Source organism: Salvelinus namaycush, chromosome 42 (assembly GCF_016432855.1).
Source record: "Salvelinus namaycush isolate Seneca chromosome 42, SaNama_1.0, whole genome shotgun sequence".
Taxonomy (NCBI): Eukaryota; Metazoa; Chordata; class Actinopteri; order Salmoniformes; family Salmonidae; genus Salvelinus; species Salvelinus namaycush.
The window spans coordinates 7,288,017-7,314,567 of NC_052348.1; the positions used below are offsets into that span (position 1 = coordinate 7,288,017).

The window sequence follows — 26,551 nt, forward strand, 5'->3', positions numbered from 1 at the left end:
TCACTCCAGACCTGACTGCCCTCGACCAGCACAAAAACATCCTGTGGAGGACTGCACTAGCATCGAATAGTCCCCCGCGATATGCAACTTTTCAGGGAAATCAGGAACCAATACACACAGTCAGTCAGGAAAGCAAAGGCTAGCTTTTTCAAACAGAAATTTGCATCCTGTAGCTCTAACTCCAAAAAGTTTTGGGACACTATACAGTCCATGGAGAATAAGAGCACCTCCTCCCAGCTGCCCACTGCACTGAGGCTAGGTAACACTGTCACCACCAATAAATCCACGATAATCGGGAATTTCAATAAGCATTTTTCTACGGGTGGCCATGCTTTCCTCCTGGCTACCCCAACCCCGGCCAACAGCTCCGCACCCCCCGCAGCTACTTGCCCAAGCCTCCCCAGCTTCTCCTTCACCCAAATCCAGATAGCAGATGTTCTGAAAGAGCTGCAAAACCTGGACCCGTACAAATCAGATGGGCTAGATAATCTGGACCCTCTCTTTCTTAAATTATCCACCGCCATTGTTGCAACCCCTATTACCAGTCTGTTCAACCTCTCTTTCGTATCGTCCGATATCCCTAAAGATTGGAAAGCTGCCGCGGTCATCCCCCTCTTCAAAGGGGGTGACACTCTAGACCTAAACTGCTATAGACCTATATCCATCCTGCCCTGCCTTTCTAAAGTCTTCGAAAGCCAAGCTAATAAACAGATCACTGATCATTTCGAATCCCACTGTACCTTCTCCGCTGTGCAATCCGGTTTCCGAGCTGGTCACGGGTGCACCTCAGCCACGCTCAAGGTACTAAACGATATCATAACCGCCACCGATAAAAGACAGTACTGTGCAGCCGTCTTCATCGACCTGGCCAAGGCTTTCGACTCTGTCAGTCACCGTATCCTTATCGGCAGACTCAACAGCCTTGGTTTCTCAAATGACTGCCTCGCCTGGTTCACCAACTACTTCTCAGACAGAGTTCAGTGTGTCAAATCGGAGGGCCTGTTGTCCGGACCTCTGGCAGTCTCTATGGGGGTACCACAGGGTTCAATTCTCGTGCCGACTCTTTCCTCTGTATATATCACCTATGTCGCTCTTGCTGCGGGTGATTCCCTGATCCACCTCTACGCAGACGACACCATTCTGTATACATCTGGCCCTTCTTTGGACACTGTGTTAACTACCCTCCAGGCGAGCTTCAATGCCGTACAACACTCCTTCCGTGGCCTCCAACTGCTCTTAAACGCTAGTAAAACCAAATGCATGCTTTTCAACCGTTCGCTGCCCACACCTGCCCGCCCGACTAGCATCACTACTCTGGACGGTTCTGACTTAGAATATGTGGACAACTACAAATACCTAGATGTCTGGCTAGACTGTAAACTCTCCTTCCAGACTCATATTAAACATCTCCAATCCAAAATTAAATCTAGAATCGGCTTCCTATTTCACAACAAAGCCTCCTTCACTCACGCCGCCAAACATACCCTCGTAAAACTGACTATCTTACCGATCCTCGACTTCGGCAATGTCATTTACAAAATAGCTTCCAATACTCTACTCAGCAAACTGGATGCAGTCCATCACAGTGCCATCCGTTTTGTCACCAAAGCCCCTTATACCACCCACCACTGCGACCTGTATGCTCTAGTCGGCTGGCCCTCGCTACATATTCGTCGCCAGGTCATCTATAAGTCTATGCTAGGTAAAGCTCCACCTTATCTCAGCTCACTGGTCACGATAACAACACCCACCCGTAGCACGCGCTCCAGCAGGTATATCTCACTGGTCGTCCCCAAAGCCAACACCTCCTTTGGCCGCCTTTCCTTCCAGTTCTCTGCTGCCAATGACTGGAACGAATTGCAAAAATCGCTGAAGCTGGAGACTTATATTTCTCTCACTTTCTTTTTTCCCCTATTGTGTTATTGACTGTATGCTTGTTTATTCCATGTGTAACTCTGTTGTTGTTTGTGTCGCACTGCTTTTCATTATCTTGGCCAGGTCGCAGTTGTAAATGAGAACTTGTTCTCAGCTAGCTTACCTGGTTAAATAAAGGTGAAGTAAAAATAAAAAAATTAAAAGATTGGGCGTCGGGGCTCTTAAAATAAACTTCCCCATACAGAAGACGCCTTAGTCCAATTACTTTTATGTGTAATGTCATGGAACTGAGAGTCATGATAAATGGCTAACTGCCTGCCAGACAAGTCAAAACAATTATGCTGGCTTGCTCAGCAATAAAGCAGATTTTAAAAATATATATATTTTGGATCTATTTATTTGGATCGATTCACCCTCATCTCTGAAATATTTTGGGTCGACCCACCTCGGATTCAAAACGGAATTGATTTTCAAAAAATGACGGGGTCCTGTAGGTGTCGGATGGGAATTTCCCAGATCCAAGTCGGTTCAGATCTCAATTTCGGGATTCGAGAAATGTGCAATTCACACCCCGACCTGTGAACGGCAGCAATACCGCAACACTGCGTCTAGTATGTGGGAAACTCACACGAAGAAGTTAACGGACACGAACAGTGACCAAGAATAATTAACACGTTAGCCTTTTTATTGTTGTTATTTAAACGGTTATTAACACCCTAGAATTCAAAATGTGACTAATTTAACTGCAAAGTATCAAATACTTACCGCATGTAGTGTTTAATTCGCGTTGGAGACAGGACTTGGTTGATAGATGTTATCTAGGTAACGCTAGTTGTCGAGCTGCTAACAATGGCTAACTCTAACTGTATGGTTTTTCACACTCAAATAGTCTCCATCATGGAGGTGCTAGCGAATGCAGCCGTGGCAGAGATCTGTAAACTCGTAGACGACGACTATGCAGTGTTTCGTTTGGAAATAACTCAAAGCCAGAAAGAAAACAGGGCATTACGGAGGAAACTATTGGAAGTTAAGGTGGCACGGGAGCGCGCAGAGAGGACCTTGCGAGAGCGCGTCCTTGCCAGTCGTCCCAGTAGTGTTAAGATCCTCGACCGATACAGAGGAATGGCGAGAGGTACATTTTACAGAAGGCCAAGGCTGCCTGTCATTTATAGCGCAGTGCCTGTCGCCCCGTTCCCCTCTGCACATGTGTAGATTTGTTACCCAGAATTGGGTCTTGGTCAGTTTTTAGATAGCTAATCAGAGGAATTATTACATAATACTGTATGCATGTGAAAAGACACTATCATATTCTAACAAGATTCTTGATTTACTGCATTTCCTATTATTTACTCAATGAAAACAATATGATGCATGGAACATAATACATTGATCAATACATTGTATATCATTAAGTTATGAGAAGTATTACCTTACATCCTTGCCAATTGTAGACAGTATCAATAGTGTACAATATAGTGTTGAACATTGACAGTACCTAACCACCTCTTTTACCCCAATCACTCTCTCAGGTGAAGGACATCGCACTGGAGGCCACAGGAGCTTTGTGAAGCCAGCGGGACGCAATACATGGAGAGATGACCAACCAATCACTGTTGGTGAGGGGAGTGGGACCTCAACCCAGCACGTTATCGTGATAGAGGTTAGTGGAATAGGGTTGCATTAAAAATAATTTTTGACTGTATATCAAATGTGACCATTTATTTCAGAAAGACTCCTCTCAGGTATTGACTTGCTTACATGTAAGTCCTCATTTATCTTCCATAGTGGAGCTTGTGAGGCTTCACTACGACATTGTTATCCAATTCAACTCATATACCAGTAATAACCCTCTCTCTTCTTGTCAGTCTGCAGAGGCTGCAGGTCCTGGAGGATCATCTGTGGTCAAACAGGAGAGGACTGAAGGAGAGGAGGACCCACAACACAGCAGCGACATCGAGACTGGAGCAGCGGCTATACTAGTGCCCCCTGCAGCCACGGATCACCTATCCACTGCCGCGCCCCAGCCCAGGACGCGATGCAGCATGGTGGAGGTCAGTGGAACTCCGAACGCCGCCCTCAAGTCAGAGATGGACACAGAGACTTTAGTTGTAACACAGAGGCTTTTACACACAGGATCTGACCACAGGCCAGACCCAGAGAGACTGGGGCTGGGGAGACTGGGCTGTCCACTTGCTCCCGGATCAGAGTATTTACTTTACAGTAATCCGAGACCGAGGACTGTTCATTCCCATCGGGACTCAGGTGACACGTTAGAGACTGGCAATGATCCGTCTTGTTCTTACTCTACAGAGGTGGACCGTGGCAACATGCCCTTGGATTTGGAGACACAGACTGATCTGTCTAGAGCGGACTGGAACCCCTACAGTAGTAGTGTATACTCTGAAGGGTGCCTAGATAAGAAAGGGGAGGTTATAGTGGTAGATGAAGTGACTGTGAAAGTGGAGGGCGACACTCCTCTGGCATGGAATGTAGGCGAGACTCACTTAGGAGAAGGACACTCACATGGCAGAGATTTCTTAGATTACAGGGGAAGCTTAAAGACAAATCTAAATGTCCCGACTCACTCCCCTTTACATGCGTTCAGAGATCGCGACCCAGTGTCCACATCAATGGCACCTTCCGATTCGCATGGCCGCGTCTTTTTCGATCAGGTATTGAACTCAAACGACAGGGCTAGAGCTGAGACTCGGGGAGGGGGAGCAACATCAGGCAATAGTAAAGAGAAACAGTTCCTCTGCATGTTCTGTAACAAAGGCTTCAGCTGCCCTCAGAAGGTGGAGATCCACCAGAGGGTCCACACAGGTGTGAAACCCTTCAGTTGTACCCAGTGTCACATGCACTTTGCCCTGGCTGGCAACCTGAAGAGACACCAGATGGTCCACACAGGGGAGAAACCCTTCAGCTGCCCCCAGTGTGAGAAGAGGTTCTCCCAGGCTGGTGACCTGAAGAGGCATCAGAGGGTCCACACAGGGGAGAAACCCTTCAGCTGTACCCAGTGTCACATGCGATTCGCCCTGGCTGGCAACCTGAAGATGCACCTGAAGGTCCACACGGGAGAAAAACCGTTTGCCTGTACACACTGCGGGAAGAGGTTCTCCGAGAGGAGCTACCTCAGTATACACCAGCAGAAAAAACATTCCACTCTATAACATAGAAAGTAACCATTCCACACGATATCCTCTGACGTTTAGATGAAAACCTGCACAGAGACAAATAAATTGATTTTGTTGTCAGCGGAAAAGATCCACAGATTCATTTGGAATAACGAGTGTAACAGATTTCAGTGTTGAATATTGCATCCAGGCATTGTGTGATATACACTGAGTGTATGAAACATTAAGAACGCCTTCCTAATATTGAGTCGTATCACCCCCTTTTGCCCTCAGCACAGACATGTTGACTCCAGTGCCTCCCACATTTGTGTCAAGTTCCTTTGTGGTGGACCATTCTTGATACACATGGGAAAATGTTGAGCATGAAAAACCCAGCAGCGTTGCAGTTCTTGACACAAACCAGTGCCCCTACTACCATCCCCCGTTTTAAAGGCGCTTAAATCTTTTCTCTTGCCCATTAACCCTCTGAATGGCACACATACACAATCCCTGTCTCAATTGCCTCGAGGCTTAAAATTCCTTTAACCGGTCTCCTCCCCTTCATCGACACTGATTGAAGTGGATTTAACAAGTTACAACAATAAGGGATCATAGACTGACCAGGTGAATCCAGCTGAAAACTATCATGGAAAGAGCATAATATTCATGTTTTTTTTACACTCGTTGTATGAAGCCTAAAATGTCTGTTACATATTGTGTTTGTACTGTGTAGGCCAGTGGTCACCAATCGTTCGATCGACTTGTCAATCTCCAAGGCATTTCTAGTCGATCGCCAAACATCTCTGTATAAAGCCTTGTGTTCCTATTTATTTAAATTGGTCTCGGGCTGTCGGTGGTAGGTGCAGCCAATTCAGCTGCCCTGCGCGCCGGGTAGGCAAACTGTTGCCATTTCATGTGTCTGAAGGTACAACCTCTGCCTTCCCGGTGGGCCTGGAGAGGAAATCAAGTGCACTATGCTACCGCTGGCCAATCATATTGCTCAGATGACCGAATCTGCAGTAACCTAGCAGGCATAAAAGAAAGCTACTGCAAAATTGTTACTGTGAGATTTCAAAACCATGACTAGAGAGAGACTGTTAACAAATACAGCAAAGAGCTGCTGTTTTTATGTTTAAGTTCTTTCTCAGCACTGTCAACACTTTGTATTTCACACTTTTATAAACCATAAAATGTGCGTTCTTCCTATTTCCATTCAGCGCTACAACAAGCAGTGCAGCAGTAATGAATGAGTAGGAAAGTGTATCTACAGGCTTGTGTTGTTGTTATTATTAGCGGCTTGGGTCTTTTTTAATATCAAGGAATATTTCACTTTCTCTGTTCATAACATGAATTTGTGCACGAGGCAGAAATAATGCGGTGCGACTTGAGTTTCGCCATCAGCTGGAAGACGGTGTCCCTTTTTGGTCAGTGTCAGTGGAGGAAAGGGAGAGCGGAGGGATGTTGAGAGATGGACCCTCAGTCTGTGCTGCTCTCTCCCTCCGCTGAGACTGACCATCAGATGCAGGCACCATCAGCCCAGCACAAAATAAAAAGCCAATTATTTAAATGTATGCTCACTCAGCTGTCCCTCACAAGTAATACAACAATGGATCTATTACCACTGTGATCATATAGCCTACCTTAAATTTTGAAATATAATTACAAAAAATGTCCCTAACAACAATGCATTGGTAGGTAAATTCAAGCAAAGCCAGTATGCGGTGATAATGTATTGGGCCTATAGCTTACTGCACAAACCTCATTGCTACAGTACTGTTTTTAATTGGTTAATGTTGCATATGCTTACATTTAAGTCATGTTATTAAGAAAATCAGAGCGGTAGATCTCGACATGCATTTTGACTCAAAGTGATCTTGACTCAGAATAGGTTGGTGACCACTGGTGTAGGCTATATGATGTTCACAAATGCCTATTTCATTACTTCCATTCAACTACTTTATTTCCCCCCCCCAAAAAAACTCCCTAGTCCTTGCCGATGATAAGCATACCCATAACATCAAGCAGCCACCACCATGCTTGAAAATATGAAGAGTGGTACTCAGTGATGTGTTGTTGGATTTGCCCCAAACTAAACGCTTTGTATTCAGGACAAAAAGTGCATTTCTTTGCCAATTTTTTTGCAGTATTACTGAAGTGCCATGTGGCTAACAGGATGTATGTTTTGGAATATTTGTTTTTCTGTACAAGCTTTCTTCTTTTCGCTCTGTCATTTAGGTTAATATTATGGATTAACTCAAATGAAGCCTGTTTGGCCCGCCTTTTCCTGTAGTCCATGATCAGCTCCTTTGCCTTGCTCACATTGAGGGAGAGGTTGTTGTCCTGGCACCACACTGCCAGTTCTTTGACCTCCTCCCTATAGGCTGGAGGGGACTAAACACCCCTGGGGGGCCATAGTGTTGAGGATCAGCGTGGCAGACGTGTTGTTGCCTACCCTTACCACCTGAGGGCGGCCCATCAGGAAGTCCAGGATCCAGTTGCAGAGGGAGGTGTTTAGTCCCAGGGTCCTTAGCTTAGTGATGTTCTTCGTGGGCACTATGGTGTTGAACGCTGAGCTGTAGTCAATGAACATCACTCTCACATAGGTGTTCCTTTTGTCCAGGTGGGAAAGGGCAGTGTGGAGTGCAATTGAGATTGCGCCATCTGTGGATCTGTTGGGGCGATATGAGAATTGGAGTGGGTCTAGGGTATCCGGGAGGATGCTGTTGATGTGAGCCATGACCAGCCTTTCAAAGCACTTCATGGCTACCGACGTGAGTGCTACGGGTGGTAATCATTTAGGCAGGTTACCTTCGCTTCCTTGGGCACAGGGACTATGGTGGTGAAGACACTGATCAATAGATTTCTCTGTCAATTCCTCCACCCACCATGCACTCTTTAAATAGCCTACCTCCGTGTCAGTGAAGGGCTGTTAAGTTAAAACCAAGACTCGAATTGAGAGGGTATAACATAGGCCTACCTTTTTATTAAAGAAAATTGTGAAAAACACAGGCCTACCCCTTAGCTTAAGATTTTGAAGAAAATGAAACCGATCCGATTATATAAAGTGATCTATAACAGCGCTTGGGTCCGTGATGCTTTAAGCTAGAAACAAACTATGAAATACGAGGGAAAGACGTGATTCCGATATATATGGGGATATCATTGTTTCGTTTCTTTGACATTGAGGCTGAGCTACAACCTATAGCCGAGGAGAGAAAACATTTACTATGCTTTGGAAGTAATCTAATTCTTTCACTATCAATTGATTAATATTCCTTTTCTGTACAACAGAAGCTGTTCAAACCCAGACAGCTTTTAGGGGAACACTTGTGACCTTTTGTTGGGTTAAGCCACAGAAGAAGAGTCGCCAGCAGTTAAAGCTTACATTTTCTTAGTCGGTAGACCTACTCTGGGCTGGAAAGGTATAGGCCTAACTTTTGAAAGTACCATGCTCAGATTCCTAATGATGTCACAAATTAAATGATTTGCAAACGGACAGTTTTGTTGCAAACAAAACACACTGATTTGGCATTGGAGAAATATGATAAGATGAACACATCTCTGTCCATTCTTAGCCTGTAATTTCGCTAATTTGTTTGGTATAAAAACATATTATTACAATATGTAAAAGGACATAGAATTGCATGACATTTCAATTTCTCTGACCTGCAAATATGATGATAGATTCATGCAATGCTTTTACTATAAAAGGAGATCTTCCCACCCCTACTCTTGTCCACGGTGGTCTGCGAACCCACAACCTTCTGGCCCGCAGCCCTTTGCACTATCAAAGTTCCTGCGTTGCCATGTAATGCTTACAGGACGAAGAACAGTTTGTAAAACTGCATATCTAAGGCTCTGGTCTGTCCAAGAAGTGAGGATAAATGGTAGCTTTGTTATCTGCTATCCACTTATTATTTTGGGTATAGCCGAGAGTCACTTTTTTTTATTTAAGCGTTCAGGTAGGGTTTAGGTCAAATATATTTTGCTGAAGGGAGGGCCATACATTTTCATTTCAGAGGTCCGATTTTGAATAATGTTCACTCCCTAAAGTTACTGACTGAAAACCGAGAAATAACTGCTAATTCTGTTTTTATACTAACTGGTTACCATGGTGAATAATCCAATAATTATTGGTAGGACACATGAAAGGAAACAGAGTTTACCAGAATCTCTACATTAAAAATACTATCAGATCAATAAAATGTCCTTGTAGGTCTAATAGAAAAACACCACATAGGATAATATAGGTTATATTGGCTCAGAACAGGGCAGCACGGCTGGCCCTTGGATGTACACAGAGAGCTAACATGAATAACATGCATGTCAATCTCTCCTGGCTGAAAGTGTAGGAGAGATTGACCTCATCACTACTTGTATTTGTGAGAGGTATTGACATGTTGAATGCATCGAGCTGTCTGTTTGAACTACTGGCACACAGCTCAGACATCCATGCATACCCCACAAGACATGCCACCAGAGATCTCTAAACAGCCCCCAAGTCCAGAACAGACTATGGGAGGCGCACAGTACTACATAGAGCCATGACTACATGGAACTCTATTCCACATCAAGTAACTGACGCAAGTAGTAAAATTAGATTTTTTCAAAAAACGGATTAAAATGCACCTTATGGAACAGCGGGGACTGTGAAGCTACACAAACATAGACACATACACACACAATAACACAGCGCATTCGGGAAATTATTCAGACCCCTTGACTTTTTCCTCATTTTGTTACGTTAGCCTTATTCTAAAATGGATTAAATTATATTTCTCATCAACCTACAGACCTACAACCTACAAACAATACCCCATAGAAAAAATCTAATTTACATAAGTATTCAGACCCTTCGCTATGGAATTAGAAATTGAGCTCAGGTGCATCCTGTTTCCATTAATCATCCTTGAGATGTTTTTACAACTTGATTGGAGTGTACCTGTGGCACAGCGGTCTAAGGCACTGCATCTCAGTGCTTGAGGCGTCACTAGACACCCTGGTTTGAAACCAGGCTGTATCACAACCGGCCGTGGTTGGGAGTCCCATAGGGCGGCGCACAATTGGCCCAGCGTAGTCCGGGTTTGGCCGTCATTGTAAATAAGAATTTGTTCTTAACTGACTTGCCTAGTTCAATAAAGGTTCAAAAAAATATATAGAGAATCTATTGATTGGACATGATTTGGAAAGGCACACACCTGCCTATATAAGGTCCCACAGTTGACAGTGCATGTCACAGCAAAAACCAAGCCATGAGGTCCAAGGAATTGTCTGTAGAGCTCCGAGACAGGATTTTGTCGAGGCACAGATCTGGGGAAGGGTACCAAAACATTTCTGCAGCATTGAAAGTCCCCAAGAATACAGTGGCCTCCATCATTCTTAAATGGAAGTTTATAACCTTCCTAGACCTGGCCGCCCGGTTGAACTGAGCAATCGGGGGAGAAGGGCCTTGGTCAGGGAGGTGACCAAGAATCCGATGGTCACTCTGACAGAGCTCCACAGTTCATTTGTGGAGATGGGAGAGCCTTCCAGAAGGACAACCATCTCTGCAGCACTCCACCAATCAGTGGCCAAACGGAAGCCACTCCTCAGTAAAAGGCCCATGACATCCCTCTTGGAGTTTGCCAAAAGGCACCTAAAGACTATCAGACCATGAGAAACAAGATTCTCTAGTCTGAAACCAAGATTCAACTCTTTGGCCTGAATGCCAAGCGTCACGTCTGGAGGAAATCTGGCACCATTCCTACGGTGAAGCATGGTGGTGGCAGCGACATGCAGTGGGGATGTTTTTCAGCGGCAAGGACTGGGAGACTAGTCAGGATCGAGGGGAAGATGAATGGAGCGAAGTACAGAGAGATCCTTGATGAAAACCTGCTCCAGAGTGCTCAGGCTGGGGTGAAGGTTCACCTTCCAACAGGACAACAACCCTAAGCACACAGCCAAGAAAACGCAAGAATGGCTTCGGGACAAGTCTCTGAATGTCCTTGAGTGGCCCAGCCAGAGCCCGGACTTGAACATCTCTGGAGAGATCTGAAAATAGCTGTGCAGCGACGCTCCCCATCCAATCTGACAGAGCTTGAGAGGATCTGCAGAGAAGAAGGGGAGAAACTCCCCAAATACAGGTGTGCCAAGCTTATAGCATCATACCCAAGAAGACTCAAGGCTGTAATCGCTGCCAAAGGTGCTTCAACAAAGGACTGAGTAAAAGCAACATTTTCTAAAAACCTGTTTTTGCTTTCATTATGGGGTATTGTGTGTAGATTCATGAGGGGGAAAAACAATTTAATACATTTTAGAATAAGGCTGTAATGTAACAAAATTTGGAAAAAGTCGAGGGGTCTGAATATTTTCCAAATGCACTGTACGCACTATACACACACGTACACATGGATTTTGTGTTGTAGATATGTGGTAGTGGAGTAGGGGCCTGAGGGCACACACTTAGTGTGTTGTGAAATCTGTTATGAATGTATTGTAATGTTTTTAAAATTGTATAACTGCCTTAATTTTGCTGGATCCATAATAAATTCAAATATCATAGAAATCAAAAGCTATTTCCATGTGAAAATGTTATTGCATCACTGGTTTTGTTGGTAGGCCACTGATAGGACCACATTATGTTCAAATAGCCAGAATAGCCTATTGGATAGTCTAAAACTTCAACTTGAAGTTTGTACAGCACTGTAAATGCACGCAGGAAGCTCCACAGAATTCTCACAACATTCTAGTTTACGTCCCCACAAACTGAAATTTGCTCAGTGCCACCAAGATATTAAGGGAACTGTGGTACCAGCTCATGTTGGGGAAATGAAGCAGCAGATAAGGTAGCTCTGAAGAGGGAGGTAAATGTGGTGGTCCCATCAGGAGGGATGGAATGTTGGAGCATCATAGCAGAGGGGTTGACCCAGGAGTGGCAACGTGAGTGGGAGAGAAGAGGAGGGCAGTTTTTCTCTATCCAGAATTCTGTGAGGAAGGTATGTGGGTATGTGGGGAGTGAAATGAGGGATACGGTTTTGTTGACAAGGCTGAGGTTGGGTCATTGTGGATTGGGAAGTGGGTTATTGTTAGTGAGGAAGGTGGCGAGGTAGAGATTGAAGTATGTCATGCTATATTGCCGCATTTTTGCTTGTAACAATTTTGAGCTCAAATGATAAGCAAAGCGAAATACCAAGGAAGCTGTTGTCGTTTCTCTATTCCACCGGCCTGCACCTACTGGTGTGAGGCTATTATTCATTCGCATTCCGACCTGCGAAAGACAGCAATTCACAGTACACCTTCTAGTTTGCCGGAAACGCCGAAGAAGACAGCGGATAGTCTGCTGGAAACTCACAGGAAGAAAAATAAGTAAACGGAAGTGAAGTGACCAAGAACAATTTCCACGTTAGCGTTATTGTTATTTAGACGTTTATTAAAACCCTGGAACTTAAAATGACTAATTTAACTGCATATCATCACATACTTACCGCATGTAATGTCTAATTCGGGTTAAGGAATTGGTTGATAGATGTTATCTAGGTAATGCTAGCTAACTGCTAACAATGGCTAACTGTATGGTTTTTCACACTCAAATAGCCTCCATCATGGAGGTGCTAGCAAATGATGCGGTGGCAGAGATCTGTAAACTCGTAGACGACGACTATGCAGTGTTTCGTTTGGAAATAACTCAAAGCCAGAAAGAAAACAGGGCATTGCGGAGGAAACTACTGGAACTGAAGGTGGCACGGGAGCGCGCAGAGAGAACAACACGAGAGCGAATCCTCGCCAGTCGTCCCAGTAGTGTCAAGATCATTGACAGATACAGAGGAATTGCAAGAGGTACATTTTGCGGAAGGCGGAGGATGCGCGGCCTGTCGCCCTGTTCAACGCTGCATGTGTTCAGTTGTGTTACCCAGAATTGGGTCTTGGTCAGTTTTTGGAAAATATGCAATAATTCGCCTGATTGGTATAGACACTATCACATTCGAATCAGGTTCTTGATTTACTGCATTTCTTATGATTTACTGAATGAAAACAATGTGATGCATGGCATTTAATAGATTGATTTATAAATAAACTCAGCAACAACAAAAAAAAACGTCCCTTTTTCAGGACCCTGTATTTCAAAGATAATTTGTAAAAATCCAAATAACTTCACAGATCTTCATTGTAAAGGGTTTAAACACTGTTTCACATGCTTTTAAAAAAATGAACCATAAACAATTAATGAACATGCACCTGTGGAACTGTCGTTAAGACACTAACAGCTTACAGACGGTAGGCAATTAAGGTCACAGTTATGAAAACTTAGGACACTAAAGAGGCCTTTCTACTGACTCTGAAAAACACCAAAAGAAAGATGCCCAGGGTCCCAGCTCATCTGTGTGAACATGCCTTAGGCATGAGGACTACAGATGTGGCCAGGGCAATAAATTGCAATAAATTACTGTGAGATGCCTAAGACAGCGCTACAGGGAGACAGGATGGGCAGCTGGTCGTCCTCGCAGTGGCAGACACCCGCACACCTGCGGGACAGGTACAGGACGGCAACAACAACTGCCCGAGTTACACCAGGAACGCACAATCACTCCATCAGTGCTCAGACTGTGCGCAATATGCGGAGAGAGGCTGGACTGAGAGCTTGTAGGCCTGTTGTAAGGCAGATCCTCACCTGACATCACCGGCAACAACGTCGCCTATGGGTACAAACCCACCGTCGCTGGACCAGACAGGACTGGCAAAAAGTGCTCTTCACTGAAGAGTCGCGGTTCTGTCACCAGGGGTGATGGTCGGATTCGCGTTTATTGTTGAAGGAATGAGCGTTACACCGAGGCCTGTACTCTGAAGCGGGATCGATTTGGAGGTGGAGGGTCCGTCATAGTCTGGGGCGGTGTGTCACAGCATCATTGGACTGAGCTTGTCATTGCAGGCAATCTCAACGCTGTGCGTTACAGGGAAGACATCCTCCTCCCTCATGTGGTACCCTTCCTGCAGGCTCATCCTGACATGACCCTCCAGCATAACAATGCCACCAGCCATACTGCTCGTTCTGTGCGTGATTTCCTGCAAGACAGTGTTCTGCCATGGCCAGCGAAGAGCCCGGATCTCAATCCCATTGAGCACGTCTAGGACCTGTTGGATCGGAGGGTGAGGGCTAGGGCCATTCCCTCCAGAAAAGTCCGGGAACTTGCAGGTGCCTTGGTGGAAGAGTGAGGTAACATCTCACAGCAAGAACTGGCAAATCTGGTGCAGTCTATGAGGAGAAGATGCACTGCAGTACTTAATGCAGCTGGTGGCCACACCAGATACTGATTGTTACTTTTGATTTTAACCCCTCCCCCCTTTGTTCAGGGATACATTTTTCCAGGTCTGTGGAACTTGTTCAGTTTGTCTCAGTTGTTGAATCTTGTTATGTTCATATAAATATTTACACGTTAAGTTTTCTGAAAGTAAACGCAGTTGACAGTGTGAGGACATCTCTTCTTTTGCTGAGTTTAGTATATCAAGAAGCTATATGGATTTTACTTGACATCTTTGCCATTTCTGTGTCAATAGTGTACAATATACCATTGAGCATTGACAGTACCTAACCTAACCACCTCTTTTTCCCCAATCACGCTCTCAGGTGAAGAACATCTCACTGGAGGCCACAGGAGCTTTGTGAAGCCAGTGGGACACAATAGATTGAGAGATGATAAACCAATCACTGTTGATGAGGGGAGTGGAACCTCAAACCAGCACATTATCATGATAGAGGTCAGTGTAATAGTGTTATGTTAAAATGTGTTACTTTGTAAATCAAATGTGGCCTGTTTATTTCAGAAAGGCACCCCTCAGCTATTCACTGTCTTAGATGTACATCCTCATTTATCTGCCATAAGAAAGTTTGTTAGACTTCCCTATGACATCAACTCATGTACCGGTAATAACCTCCTTTCGTGTCAGTCTGCAGAGGTTGCAGGTCTTGGGGTCAAGCATGAGAGGTCTGAAGGAGAGGTGGACCCACGGCACAGCAGAGACATCCAGACTGGAGAGACTGGACCACCCCTTGTAGCCACGGAGGACCCCACCACCACCCCAGCGCAGCCTAGGATCAGAAGCAGCATCCCGGAGGTCAGTGGAAGGCCAGACGCCGTCCTCAAGTCAGAGACAGACACCAAGACTTTAACTGTAACACAAAGGCATTTACACACAGAGACACTGGGGCTGGGGAGGCTGGGCTGTCCTCCTGCTCCCATCTCAGAGTATTTACTTTACGATAACCCGAGCCCGATTCATTCCCATCGAGACTCAGGTGACGAGACTGGCAATGAACCGTCTTGTTCTTACACTACAGAGATGGACCCTGGCATGCCCTTGGGTTTAGAGACACAAACTGGTCCATCTAGAGGTGACTGGAACCGGTACAGTAGTAGTGTATACTCTGAAGGGTGCCTAGATAAGAAAGGGGAGGGTCTGATCGTAGATGATGTGAAAGTGGAGGGCGACGTTCCTCCCACATGGAATGCACATAGTCACCTAGGAGACGGACTATCACAGGGAAGAGATTTCTTAGACAACAGGGAAAGCTTAAAGACAAATCTAAATGTCGCGACCCACTCCCCTTTACAGGCGTTCAGGGATCGCGACCCAGTGTCCACGTCGATGGGGCCTTCTGATTCACACGGCCACGTCCTTTTCGATCAGGTATTGAACTCAAAAGACCGGGCTAGAGCCCAGGCTCAGGAAGGGGGAGCCACATCAGGCAATAGTAAAGAGAAAAGGTTCCTCTGCATGTTCTGTAACAAAGGCTTCAGTTGCTCCCAGAAGGTGGAGATCCACCAGAGGGTCCACACAGGGGAGAAACCCTTCAGCTGTACCCAGTGTCACATGCGCTTCGCAGAGGCTGGCAACCTGAAGAGGCACCAGAGGGTCCACACAGGGGTGAAACCCTTTAGCTGTACCCAGTGTCACATGCCCTTCGCCCAGGCTGGCAGCCTGAAGAGACACCAGAGGGTCCACACAGGGGAGAAACCCTTTAGCTGCCCTCAGTGTGAGAAGAGGTTCTCACGCCAGCACCAGCTTAAGATCCACCTGAAGGTCCACACAGGAGAGAGGCCATTTACCTGTACGCACTGCGGGAAGAGGTTCTCAGAGAGGAGCTGCCTCAGGATACACCAGCAGAAAAACCATTCCACTGTATAACATAGGAAGTAATCATTCCACCCAATATCTGACGTTTAGATCAAACCCTGATTTTAAAGACAAACTGGAATTTTCATTGTTGTCAACAAAAAAGACCCACAGAGGCATTAGGAATCACGAGAGTAACAGATTTCGGCTTTTAATATTCCTGGGTAGAATATTGCATCCAGACATTGTGTAAAATACAGTATACGGCAGTAAATACAGTGCCTTCAGAAAGTATTCACACCCCTTGACTTTTTCCACATTTTTTGTTACAAAGTGGGATATAAAATGGATTTAATTGTGCTTTTTTGTCAATGATCTACACAAAATGGAATTTCTTACATTTGTTTAAAAAAAGAAAAATAACACTAACTTTATTAGAATAGTATTCAACTCTCTGAGTCAATACATGTTTAGCATCACCTTTGGCAGCGATTATAGCTGTAAGCACTTTCCACACCTGGATTGTGCAACATTTGCCCATTTATTCTTCTCAAATTGGTTGTTGATCATTGCTAGACAACAATTTCAGGTCCTTAGCTCCATTATGTTATTTTTTTTAATCCTGATCAACTCAGTCCTTAACGATTACAAGCAGACATAAGCCTAGGAAGAGTAGTGTGAATATTGTATATATTTTTTTATAATTTGATTGTTTCTTTTTGCATTTTTATCTTTTAGTTTTGGCTGCTCTAGGGTTAGATGTCTATATCCTGTGGTCTTGACTCTTAGATTTGCAGGATCGTGATGAAGTATTTTGGCTTGATAGCTAGCTGGCTGTTTTGAGTCAAATAATTTGGCTTTTTGTTTTATCTGTTTGGAAATTTTACAACAAGGACTGCGTGCTGTGTCCAGAGGTAACGGAGGAAGTTCAGGGAAAGCTCCTAACCAAGGGGTTGAGTACTTAGTGGCAAGAAAAAGTTTGTAAACCCTTTGGAAATACCTGGATTCCTGCATAAATTGGTAATAAAATTTGATCTGATCTTCATCTATGTCACAACAATAGACAAACTGTCTGCTTAAACTAATAACACACAAACAATGATACGTTTTCATGTCTTTGAGCACATTCACAGTGCAGGGTGGGAAAAGTATGTGAAGCCTTGGATTTAATAACTGGTTGACCCTCCTTTGGCAGCAATAACCTCAACCGAACGTTTTCTGTAGTTGCGGATCAGACTGGCAAAACGGTCAGGAGGAATTTTGCACCATTCCTCTTTACAAAACTATTTCAGTTCAGCAATATTCTTGCGATGTCTGGTGTGAACTGCTCTCTTGAGGTCATGACACAGCATCTCAATCGGGTTGAGGTCAGGACTCAGACTGGGCCACTCCAGAAAGCATATTTTCTGTGTTGAAGCAATTCTGTTGTTGATTTACTTCTGTGTTTTGGGTCGCTGTCCTGTTGGGTCACCCAAATTCTGTTTAGCTTCAATTGGCAGACAGATAGCCTAGCATTCTCCTGCAAAATGTCTTGATAAACTTGGGAATTAATTTTTCCATTAATGATAGCAAGCTGTCCAGGACCTGAGGCAGCCCCAAACCATGATGCTCCCTCCACCATACTTTACAGTTGGGATGAGGTTTTGATGTTGGTGTGCTGTGCCTTTTTCTCCACACATAGTGTTGTGTGTTCCTTCCAAACAACTCAACTGTAGTTTCATCTGTCCACAGAATATTTTGCCAGTAGCACTGTGGAACATCCAGGTGCACTTTTGCAAACTTCAGACGTGCAGCAATGTTTTTTTTGGACAGCAGGGACTTCTTCCGGGGTGTCCTCCCATGAACACCATTCTTGTTTAGTATTTTACGTATCGTAGACTCGTCAACAGAGATGTTAGCATGTTCCAGAGATTTCTGTAAGTCTTTAGCTGACACTAGAATTCTTCTTAACCTCATTGAGCATTCTGCGCTGTGCTCTTGCAGTCATCTTTGCAGGACGGTCACTCCTAGGGAGAGTAGCAACAGTGCTGAACTTTCTCAATTTATAGACAATTTGTCTTAACGTGGACTGATGGATGAACATCAAGGCTTTTAGAGATACTTTTGTAATCCTTTCCAGCTTTATGCAAGTCACATTTTTTAAATCTTAAGTCTTCTGAGATCTCTTTTGTTCGAGGCATGGTTCACATCAGGCAATGCTTCTTGTGAATAGCAAACTCAAATTTTGTGAGTTTTTTTATAGGGCAGGGCAACACTAACCAACATCTCCAATCTCGTCTCATTGATTGGACTCCAGGTTAGCGGACTCCTGACTCCAATTAGATTTTGGAGAAGTCATTAGCCTCGGGGTTCACATACTTTTCCCAACCTACACTGAACGTTTAAATGTTGTTTTCAATATAGACACAAAAAATACAATAATTTGTGTTATTAGTTTAAGCACACTGTTTATTGTTGTGACTTAGATGAAGATCAGAAAATTTGATGACCAATTTATTCAGAAATCCAGGTAATTCCAAAGGGTTCACATACTTTTTCTTGCCACTAGCAGAGAAAGTTCAGGGAATGCGTCTAACCACTGCCAAGATGTGGCTTTTCGTGCACTTTTCAGCAGCGGTGACATCACCCAGGTGGGTGCTACATTCCTGGCAATGGAGGACCAGTACCAGAGAAGCGGCTCCAATGGAGTGACTGACCATTCAGAGAAGCAGGTGCGGTGGGCTGCTGAAGAGCTCCGGGTCTGTTTTTTTTTTTCAGACTGTCTTTGTTTCACCTTGGCTGTCCCCTCTACTGAACCTCCACTGCCTTTCCAATGACCCTAAAGCCCAAACTGCCTCAACTTCATCCCAAGCTGCCTGAAGCTTTCAATCTCGATAATTTACGTTTGTTTGTTTTACCATTTATACACTGTCTTTGAAAAGCACTATACTAGTTCAAAAATGTATATACATGTTAATGTTTGTAAATTGTTTTAACCATTTATTTAAGAGAACCACAATGGAAATACGTTTTCAAACTTGTCATCCTCGATTACTTTAAAATGCGTTATCCAGATGCGTGGTTGAATGGATTTAAATGATCAAATAAATCTATAACATGATGCAGCCACCACTATGCTTGAAAAGATGGAGAGTGGTACTCACTAATGTGCTGTATTGGATTTGCCCCAAACATAACACTGTATTCAGGAAAAAATGAATTGCTTTGCCACATTTTTTGCAGTATTACTTTAGTGCCTTGTTGCAAACGGGATGCATGTTTTTTGTTCTATACAGGCTACCTTCTTTTCACTGTGCCAATTAGGTTAGTATTGTGGTGTAATTACAATGTTGTTGATCCATCCTCCGTTTTACTATCACAGCCATTAAACTCTAACTCTTTTAAAGTCACCATTGGCCTCGTGAAATCCCTGAGCGGCTGAGTTAGGAAAGATGCCTGTATCTTTGTAGTGACTGGACGTATTGATTCACCATCCAATGTATATACTGTATTTTATACCATCCATTGCATCTTGCCTATGCCACTCGCTCATCGCTCATCCATATACACTGCTCAAAAAAATAAAGGGAACACTTAAACAACACAATGTAACTCCAAGTCAATCACACTTCTGTGAAATCAAACTGTCCACTTAGGAAGCAACACTGATTGACAATAAATTTCACATGCTGTTGTGCAAATGGAATAGACAAAAGGTGGAAATTATAGGCAATTAGCAAGACACCCCCCAAAACAGGAGTGATTCTGCAGGTGGTGACCACAGACCACTTCTCAGTTCCTATGCTTCCTGGCTGATGTTTTGGTCACTTTTGAATGCTGGCGGTGCTCTCACTCTAGTGGTAGCATGAGATGGAGTCTACAACCCACACAAGTGGCTCAGGTAGTGCAGTTCATCCAGGATGGCACATCAATGCGAACTGTGGCAAAAAGGTTTGCTGTGTCTGTCAGCGTAGTGTCCAGAGCATGCAGGCGCTACCAGGAGACAGGCCAGTACATCAGGAGACGTGGAGGAGGCCGTAGGAGGGCAACAACCCAGCAGCAGGACCGCTACCTCCACCTTTGTGCAAGGAGGTGCACTGCCAGCGCCCTGCAAAATGACCTCCAGCAGGCCACAAATGTGCATGTGTCTGCTCAAACGGTCAGAAACAGACTCCATGAGGGTGGTTTGAGGGCCCGACGTCCACAGGTGGGGGTTGTGCTTACAGCCCAACACCGTGCAGGACGTTTGGCATTTGCCAGAGAACACCAAGATTGGCAAATTCGCCACTGGCGCCCTGTGCTCTTCACAGATGAAAGCAGGTTCACACTGAGCACATGAGCACATGTGACAGACGTGACAGAGTCTGGAGACGCCGTGGAGAACGTTCTGCTGCCTGCAACATCCTCCAGCATGACCGGTTTGGCGATGGGTCAGTCATGGTGTGGGGTGGCATTTCTTTGTGGGGCCGCACAGCCCTCCATGTGCTCGCCAGAGGTAACCTGACTGCCATTAGGTACCGAGATGAGATCCTCAGACCCCTTGTGAGACCATATGCTGACACATGCACATTTGTGGCCTGCTGGAGGTCATTTTGCAGGGCTCTGGCAGTGCACCTCCTTGCACAAAGGCGGAGGTAGCGGTCCTGCTGCTGGGTTGTTGCCCTCCTACGGCCTCCTCCACGTCTCCTGATGTACTGGCCTGTCTCCTGGTAGTGCCTCCATGCTCTGGACACTACGCTGACAGACACAGCAAACCTTCTTGCCACAGCTCGCATTGATGTGCCATCCTGGATGAGCTGCACTACCTGAGCCACTTGTGTGGGTTGTAGACTCCGTCTCATGCTACCACTAGAGTGAAAGCACCGCCAGCATTCAAAAGTGACCAAAACATCAGCCAGGAAGCATAGGAACTGAGAAGTGGTCTGTGGTCACCACCTGCAGAATCACTCCTTTATTGGGGGTGTCTTGCTAATTGCCTATAATTTCCACCTTTTGTCTATTCCATTTGCACAACAGCATGTGAAATTTATTGTCAATCAGTGTTGCTTCCTAAGTGGACAGTTTGATTTCACAGAAGTGTGATTGACTTGGAGTTACATTGTGTTTTTTAAGTGTTCCCTTTATTTTTTTGAGCAGTGTATACAGTTGAAGTCGGAAGTTTACATACACCTTAGCCAAATACATTTAAACTCAGTTTTTCACAATTCCTGACATTTAATCCTAGTAAAAAGTCACTGTTTTAGGTCAGTTAGGATCACCACTTTATTTTAAGAATGTGAAATGTCAGAATAATATTAGAGAGAATTGTTTATTTCAGCTTTTAATTATTTCATCACATTCCCAGTGGGTCAGACGTTTACATACACTCAATTAGTATTTGTTAGCATTGCCTTTAAATTGTTTAACTTGGGTCAAACGTTTCGGGTAGCCTTCCACAAGCTTTGTCTTGGCTGATTTTCCCATAATGTCAAGCAAAGAGGCACTGAGTTTGAAGGTAGTCCTTGAAATACATCCACAGGTACACCTCCAATTGACTCAAAGGATGTAAATTAGCCTATCAGAAGCTTCTAAAGCCATGACATCATTTTCTGGAATTTTCCAAGCTGTTTAAAGGCACGGTCAACTTGGTGTATGTAAACTTCTGACCCACTGGAATTGTGATACAGTGAATTATAAGTTAAATAATCTGTCTGTAAACAATTGTCGGAAAAATGACTTGTGTCATGCACAAAGTAGATGTCCTAACCGACAGAAATTTGTGGAGTGATTGAAAAATGAGTTTTAATGACTCCAACCTAAGTGTATGTAAACTTCCGACTTCAACTGTATATATGTATGTATATGTGTGTGTATATTTATATATGTTTCTTAATTTCTAGCGTTGTGTGGCGATTTCCATCTATCCGTGTTGCAGAGATAAGCATAGCAGGGCCGCCGGCAAACGTGTGTTGAGCTGGCATATGCCCCAACACTTTTGATTCAGTGTGATAAAAAATATTGACACAAAGACGTTGAAAATAGGGACAAAGTACTGCTGTTTACACTGATTTGCTTCATGATTTGTCAACTTGTGCACAATTAATCTGTGTTTCAGTCTGATCAACTGTAGCCTACTGATGACAACCACAGCTGCGGTAGCCTAGGGAAGCCTATCGGCTCTGATCCCCTCCTGCCAGGGGAAACGAAGCGGTAAAGTCATGTATTTATAGCCTAAAATAGGCCATTGTGTTAAGAGAAAATGTGAATGTGATCAAATTTGCTTTATATTCCAACTTCGGGTGGCTAGTCTACCTAGACCTCAATCCAAAATTATTGACTGTAATTAATCAATCAACACAATATTGATGACGTACTGTGTGAGTAACTTTTTAATTACAGATGCAAATGCCTACACAATGCAACCCTGCTTATAGAAAACTCAGCCCTGTTCGTTCTATTGTCCAATCGCAGATGTCTATTTTTTTTTTTAAACCATATGACCTGATTAGAAACATTCTGGTCCCATCATTGTCCATATAAAACCGTTTTACAGCTGATTTATTACTACCCTCCAACTAGGGTCCGAAGTTTTACCTGGTTAGGTTAACCCAGTGGTTCTCAAACCTCTCCTTGGGAACCCCCAGATGTTTCACAATCTTGTTTTAGCCCTGAACTAGTTCAACTGATTCACCTAGTCAAGGGCTTGATGATTAGTTTACAAGTTAAATTAGATGCTCTAGCTCTGGGATAGATCAAATACATGAACCGGTTGGGGGTCTACGAGGACAGGTTTGAGAACCTCTGGTTTAGCCAACCAGATAAGGCAAAACTCTAGGCCCCCGGACTTTAAAAAACAAACAAAGGAATTTATTTAAAAAATTCTAAGTTAACGGATAAAAAAAACCAGAGGGAACGATTTAGTCTGGCTGTTTTCCCTCCTACACCTAGGCCCCCCATAGGCTTAGGCTGGAGCTTGACAGTCAGCCGTTCCGCTCTACAAGCATCTCGTCATTGTATCCAGTATCTCTGGTACCGTAATTCAAGAACAGAGCGCACAACTTTTTATTTTGCGACACCATTTGCGCTATGACGCTAACCAATAACATACTTTCTCTACAGTGTAAACGGAAGGAAACAATGACGAAGAACAATGTCCACGTTGGCGTTTTTAATATTGTTTTTTTGACGTTTATTAACACCAAGTGAATTCAAAATATTAATAATTTAACTGCACAGCATCACGTATTTACCCCATGTAGTCTTTAATTCTCGGAGACAAGACTTGGTTGATAACGTCTATCTAGGTAACGCTAGCTAGCTAACCAACAATGGCTAACTGTATGGTTTTTCACACTCAAATAGTCTCCATCATGGAGGTGCTAGCGAATTCAGCCGTGGCAGAGATCAGTAAACTCGTAGACGATGACTATGCAGTGTTTCGTTTGGAAATAACTCAAAGCCAGAAAGAAAACAGGGCATTACGGAGAAAACTACAGCTACTGGAACTGAAGGCAGCACGGGAGCGCGCAGAGAGGACAGTGCGAGAGCGATACAGAGGAATGGCAAGAGGTACATTTTGCAGGAGGCCGAGGCTGCGGGGGCTCTCGTCCCGTTTCGCATGCGTTTAGAAGTGTTAGCAAGAATTGTGTCTTGCTCAGTTTTTGATAGTATGCAATACTTCCCCTGATTACTTAGCTATCTTGCACATTTGTTGTATTTTACTTTTATTTTACCAGCCAGGCCAATTAAGGACAAATTCTTGCACAAAGACACCACCATATTCTAACCAAATTCTTGATTTACTGAATTTCTTATTATCATACTTTTAAAATAATGTGATGCATGGAACATAATCAATCAATAAATAGTATGTCAACAAGTTATAAGAAGTGTTACCTTACATTCCCGCCAACTGTAGACTGTGTAAATAATGTATAATATAGCGTTGAGCATTCACATGATCTAATCTAACCACCCCTTTCCCCCAATCACTCTCTTAGGTGAAGGACATCTCACTGGAGGCCACAGGAACGTTGTAAAGCCATCGAGAAACAACGGGTGGAGAAATGACCAACCCATAGCTATAGATGAGGGGAGTGAATCCTCAACCCAGCATGTTATTGTGATAGAGGTTGGTGTCATAGTGTAACATCAAAATTACAGTACATCAAATGTGGCTTGTTCATTTCAGAAATGCTTTCCTCAGCTATTCACTGGCTTGCATCAATATGTATCTGCTGTACGGGAGTTTGTGAGACTCCCTAAGACATTGTTATCCAATTATACCGATTATAACCTCCTCTGTTCTTGTCAGTCTGTAGATGCAGAGGCTGCAGGTCCTGGGGTCAAGCAGGAGAGGTCTGAAGGAGAGGAGGACCCACAACACAGCAGAGACATCCAGACTGGGGCAGCGGCTGGAGTGGCGCACCCTGTAGCCACAGAGGACCTGGCCACCGCGCCCCAGACCAGGACCCGATTCAGCATCCCGGAAGTCAGTGGAATGCTGAATGTCGCCCTCAAGTCAGAGACAGACGCTGAGACTTTAAATGTAACACACCGGCTCTTACACACAGGGTCTGACCACAGATCAGACCCAGAGGGGCGGGGGAGACTGGGCTGTCCTCCTGCTCCTGGCTCAGATTACTTACCGGTATTTCATCAGAGCCAGAGGAAGGTTAATTCCCTTGGAGATGGTGACGTGCTAGACACTGGGGTTGATGATCTCTCTTGTTCTTATGATACAGAGATGGACCCTGGCAACATATCCTTGGGTTTAGAGACACAGCCTGATCTGTCTAGAGAAGACTGGAACCGGTACAGTAGTTGTGTATACTCTGAAGGGTGTCTAGATGAGAAAGGGGAGGTTATAGTGGTAGATGAGGTGACTGTGAAAGTGGAGGGCGATGCTCCTTCCGCACAGAATGCAGATAGTCACCTAGGAGATGGACACTCACAGAGCAGAGATTTCTTAGATTACAGGGGAAGCTTAGAGACAAATCTAAATGTCAGAACCAATTCTCCTTTACACGCGTTCAAGGATCGCGACCCAGTGTCCACGTCGATGGGGCCTTCTGAGTCACACCATTTCGATCAGGTATTGAACTCAAACAACTGGGCTAGAGCCCAGGTTCAGGGAAGAGGAGCCACATCAGGCAATGGTAAAGAGAAACGGTTCTTCTGCATGTTCTGTAACAAAGGCTTCAGGTGCCTCCAGAAGGTGGAGATCCACCAGAGGGTCCACACAGGGGAGAACCCCTTCAGTTGTACCCACTGTGAGAAGAGGTTCTCCCGCCAGGACCACCTGAAGAGGCACCAGATGGTCCACACAGGGGAGAAACCCTACAGCTGCCCCCAGTGTGAGAAGAGGTTCTCCCGCCAAGACCAGCTGAAGATGCACCTGAAGGTCCACACGGGAGAGAGACCGTTCTCCTGTACACACTGTGGGAAGAGGTTTTCAGAGAGGAGCTACCTCAGGACACACCAGCAGAAAATGCACACGGCCCTTGTATAGAGTATAGTAACATGTAATCAGGATGAAAGTAAGGTGGTCCTGGTGGCGTCCCGGCAAAATAAATAGTGGGGGTACGCCGTACCAGTAAAACATGAGCCTATCACTATAATGAAAGCAAAATGTCAAGAAAACTGTAGGCTATTACACCATTATTTCATTAGGCTACCGCATATGAGGCATGAACAATTTGCGAATGGACTTGAAAACGAGTGGTATAACTTCAACTCCAAAATGCGACATGGTTCGACGAGAACACTGACATTTTTCCAAGGCAGTGATGAATGGCTGACACAGAGACACACAGCAGTGGATGTATAAATTCCGGCCTAATGAAAAATCGCCAAAATGTCATTAGACTTTGTGGTGTTTTGTGTGACAGACGTCTCTTTCCAATTCCATATTTGGAGGCTGGAAATAGTGTGCATTCAGAAATGATTCATACCCCTTGACTTATTCCACATTCTGTCGTGTTACAGCCTGAATTCAAAATGTATTCAATATATTTTTTTCTCTCACCTATCTAAACATGTTTTTAGAAATGATAGCAAATTTCTTAAATGAAATACAGTTATCTAATTTACATATGCATTCACAATCCTGAGTCAATACATGTTGGAATCACCTTTGACAGTGTTTACAGCTGTGATGTCTTTCTGGCTAAGTCTCTTAATAGCATTGCACACTTGGATTGTCCAATATTTGCACATGATTTTTTCAGATCTTCAAGCTCTGTCAAGTTGGTTGTTGATCATTGCTAGACAGCCATTTAAGTCTTGCCATAGATTTTCAAGCTGATTTAAGTCAAAACATTTAACGTCGTCTTGGTAGGCAACTCCAGTGTATATTTGGCCTTGTGTTTTAGGTTATTGTCCTGCTGAAAGGTGAATTAATTTCCCAGTGTCTGGTGGAAAGCATACTGAACCAGGTTTTCCTCTAGGGTTGTGCCTGTGCTTAACTCCATTCCGTTTCCTTTTTATCCTGAAAACCCCCACATTCCTTAACGATT

At 44.3% G+C, this 26,551-nt stretch overlaps 3 protein-coding genes across 6 annotated transcripts in view; all 3 read left to right on the plus strand.

The window, feature by feature from the left end:
* LOC120034814 (zinc finger protein 19-like) overlaps window positions 1-26,551 on the plus strand; it is a 295,463-nt gene that overhangs the window by 39,238 nt on the left and 229,674 nt on the right. The gene's annotated exons all lie outside the window — the stretch shown is intronic.
* LOC120034822 (zinc finger and BTB domain-containing protein 18.3-like) lies at window positions 2,512-5,301 on the plus strand. Its single transcript, XM_038981466.1, has 3 exons — window positions 2,512-3,007; window positions 3,405-3,535; window positions 3,741-5,301. The coding sequence occupies exons 1-3, from the start codon at window positions 2,725-2,727 to the stop codon at window positions 5,043-5,045; spliced, it is 1,719 nt and encodes a 572-aa protein (XP_038837394.1). The 5' UTR covers window positions 2,512-2,724; the 3' UTR covers window positions 5,046-5,301.
* On the plus strand, window positions 12,314-19,465 carry LOC120034831 (zinc finger protein with KRAB and SCAN domains 1-like). 3 transcript variants are annotated; one of them, XM_038981476.1, is made up of 4 exons: window positions 12,314-12,803; window positions 14,590-14,720; window positions 14,910-15,650; window positions 18,688-19,465. In XM_038981476.1, exons 1-4 carry the CDS (start codon window positions 12,527-12,529, stop codon window positions 18,694-18,696), a joined length of 1,158 nt encoding a protein of 385 aa, XP_038837404.1. In that variant the 5' UTR covers window positions 12,314-12,526; the 3' UTR covers window positions 18,697-19,465. The 3 variants fall into 3 exon arrangements, with proteins under 3 accessions (XP_038837404.1, XP_038837405.1, XP_038837403.1); XM_038981477.1 differs by lacking the exon at window positions 18,688-19,465 and having other exon boundaries at window positions 14,910-15,077; window positions 15,576-17,099; XM_038981475.1 differs by lacking the exon at window positions 18,688-19,465 and having other exon boundaries at window positions 14,910-17,099.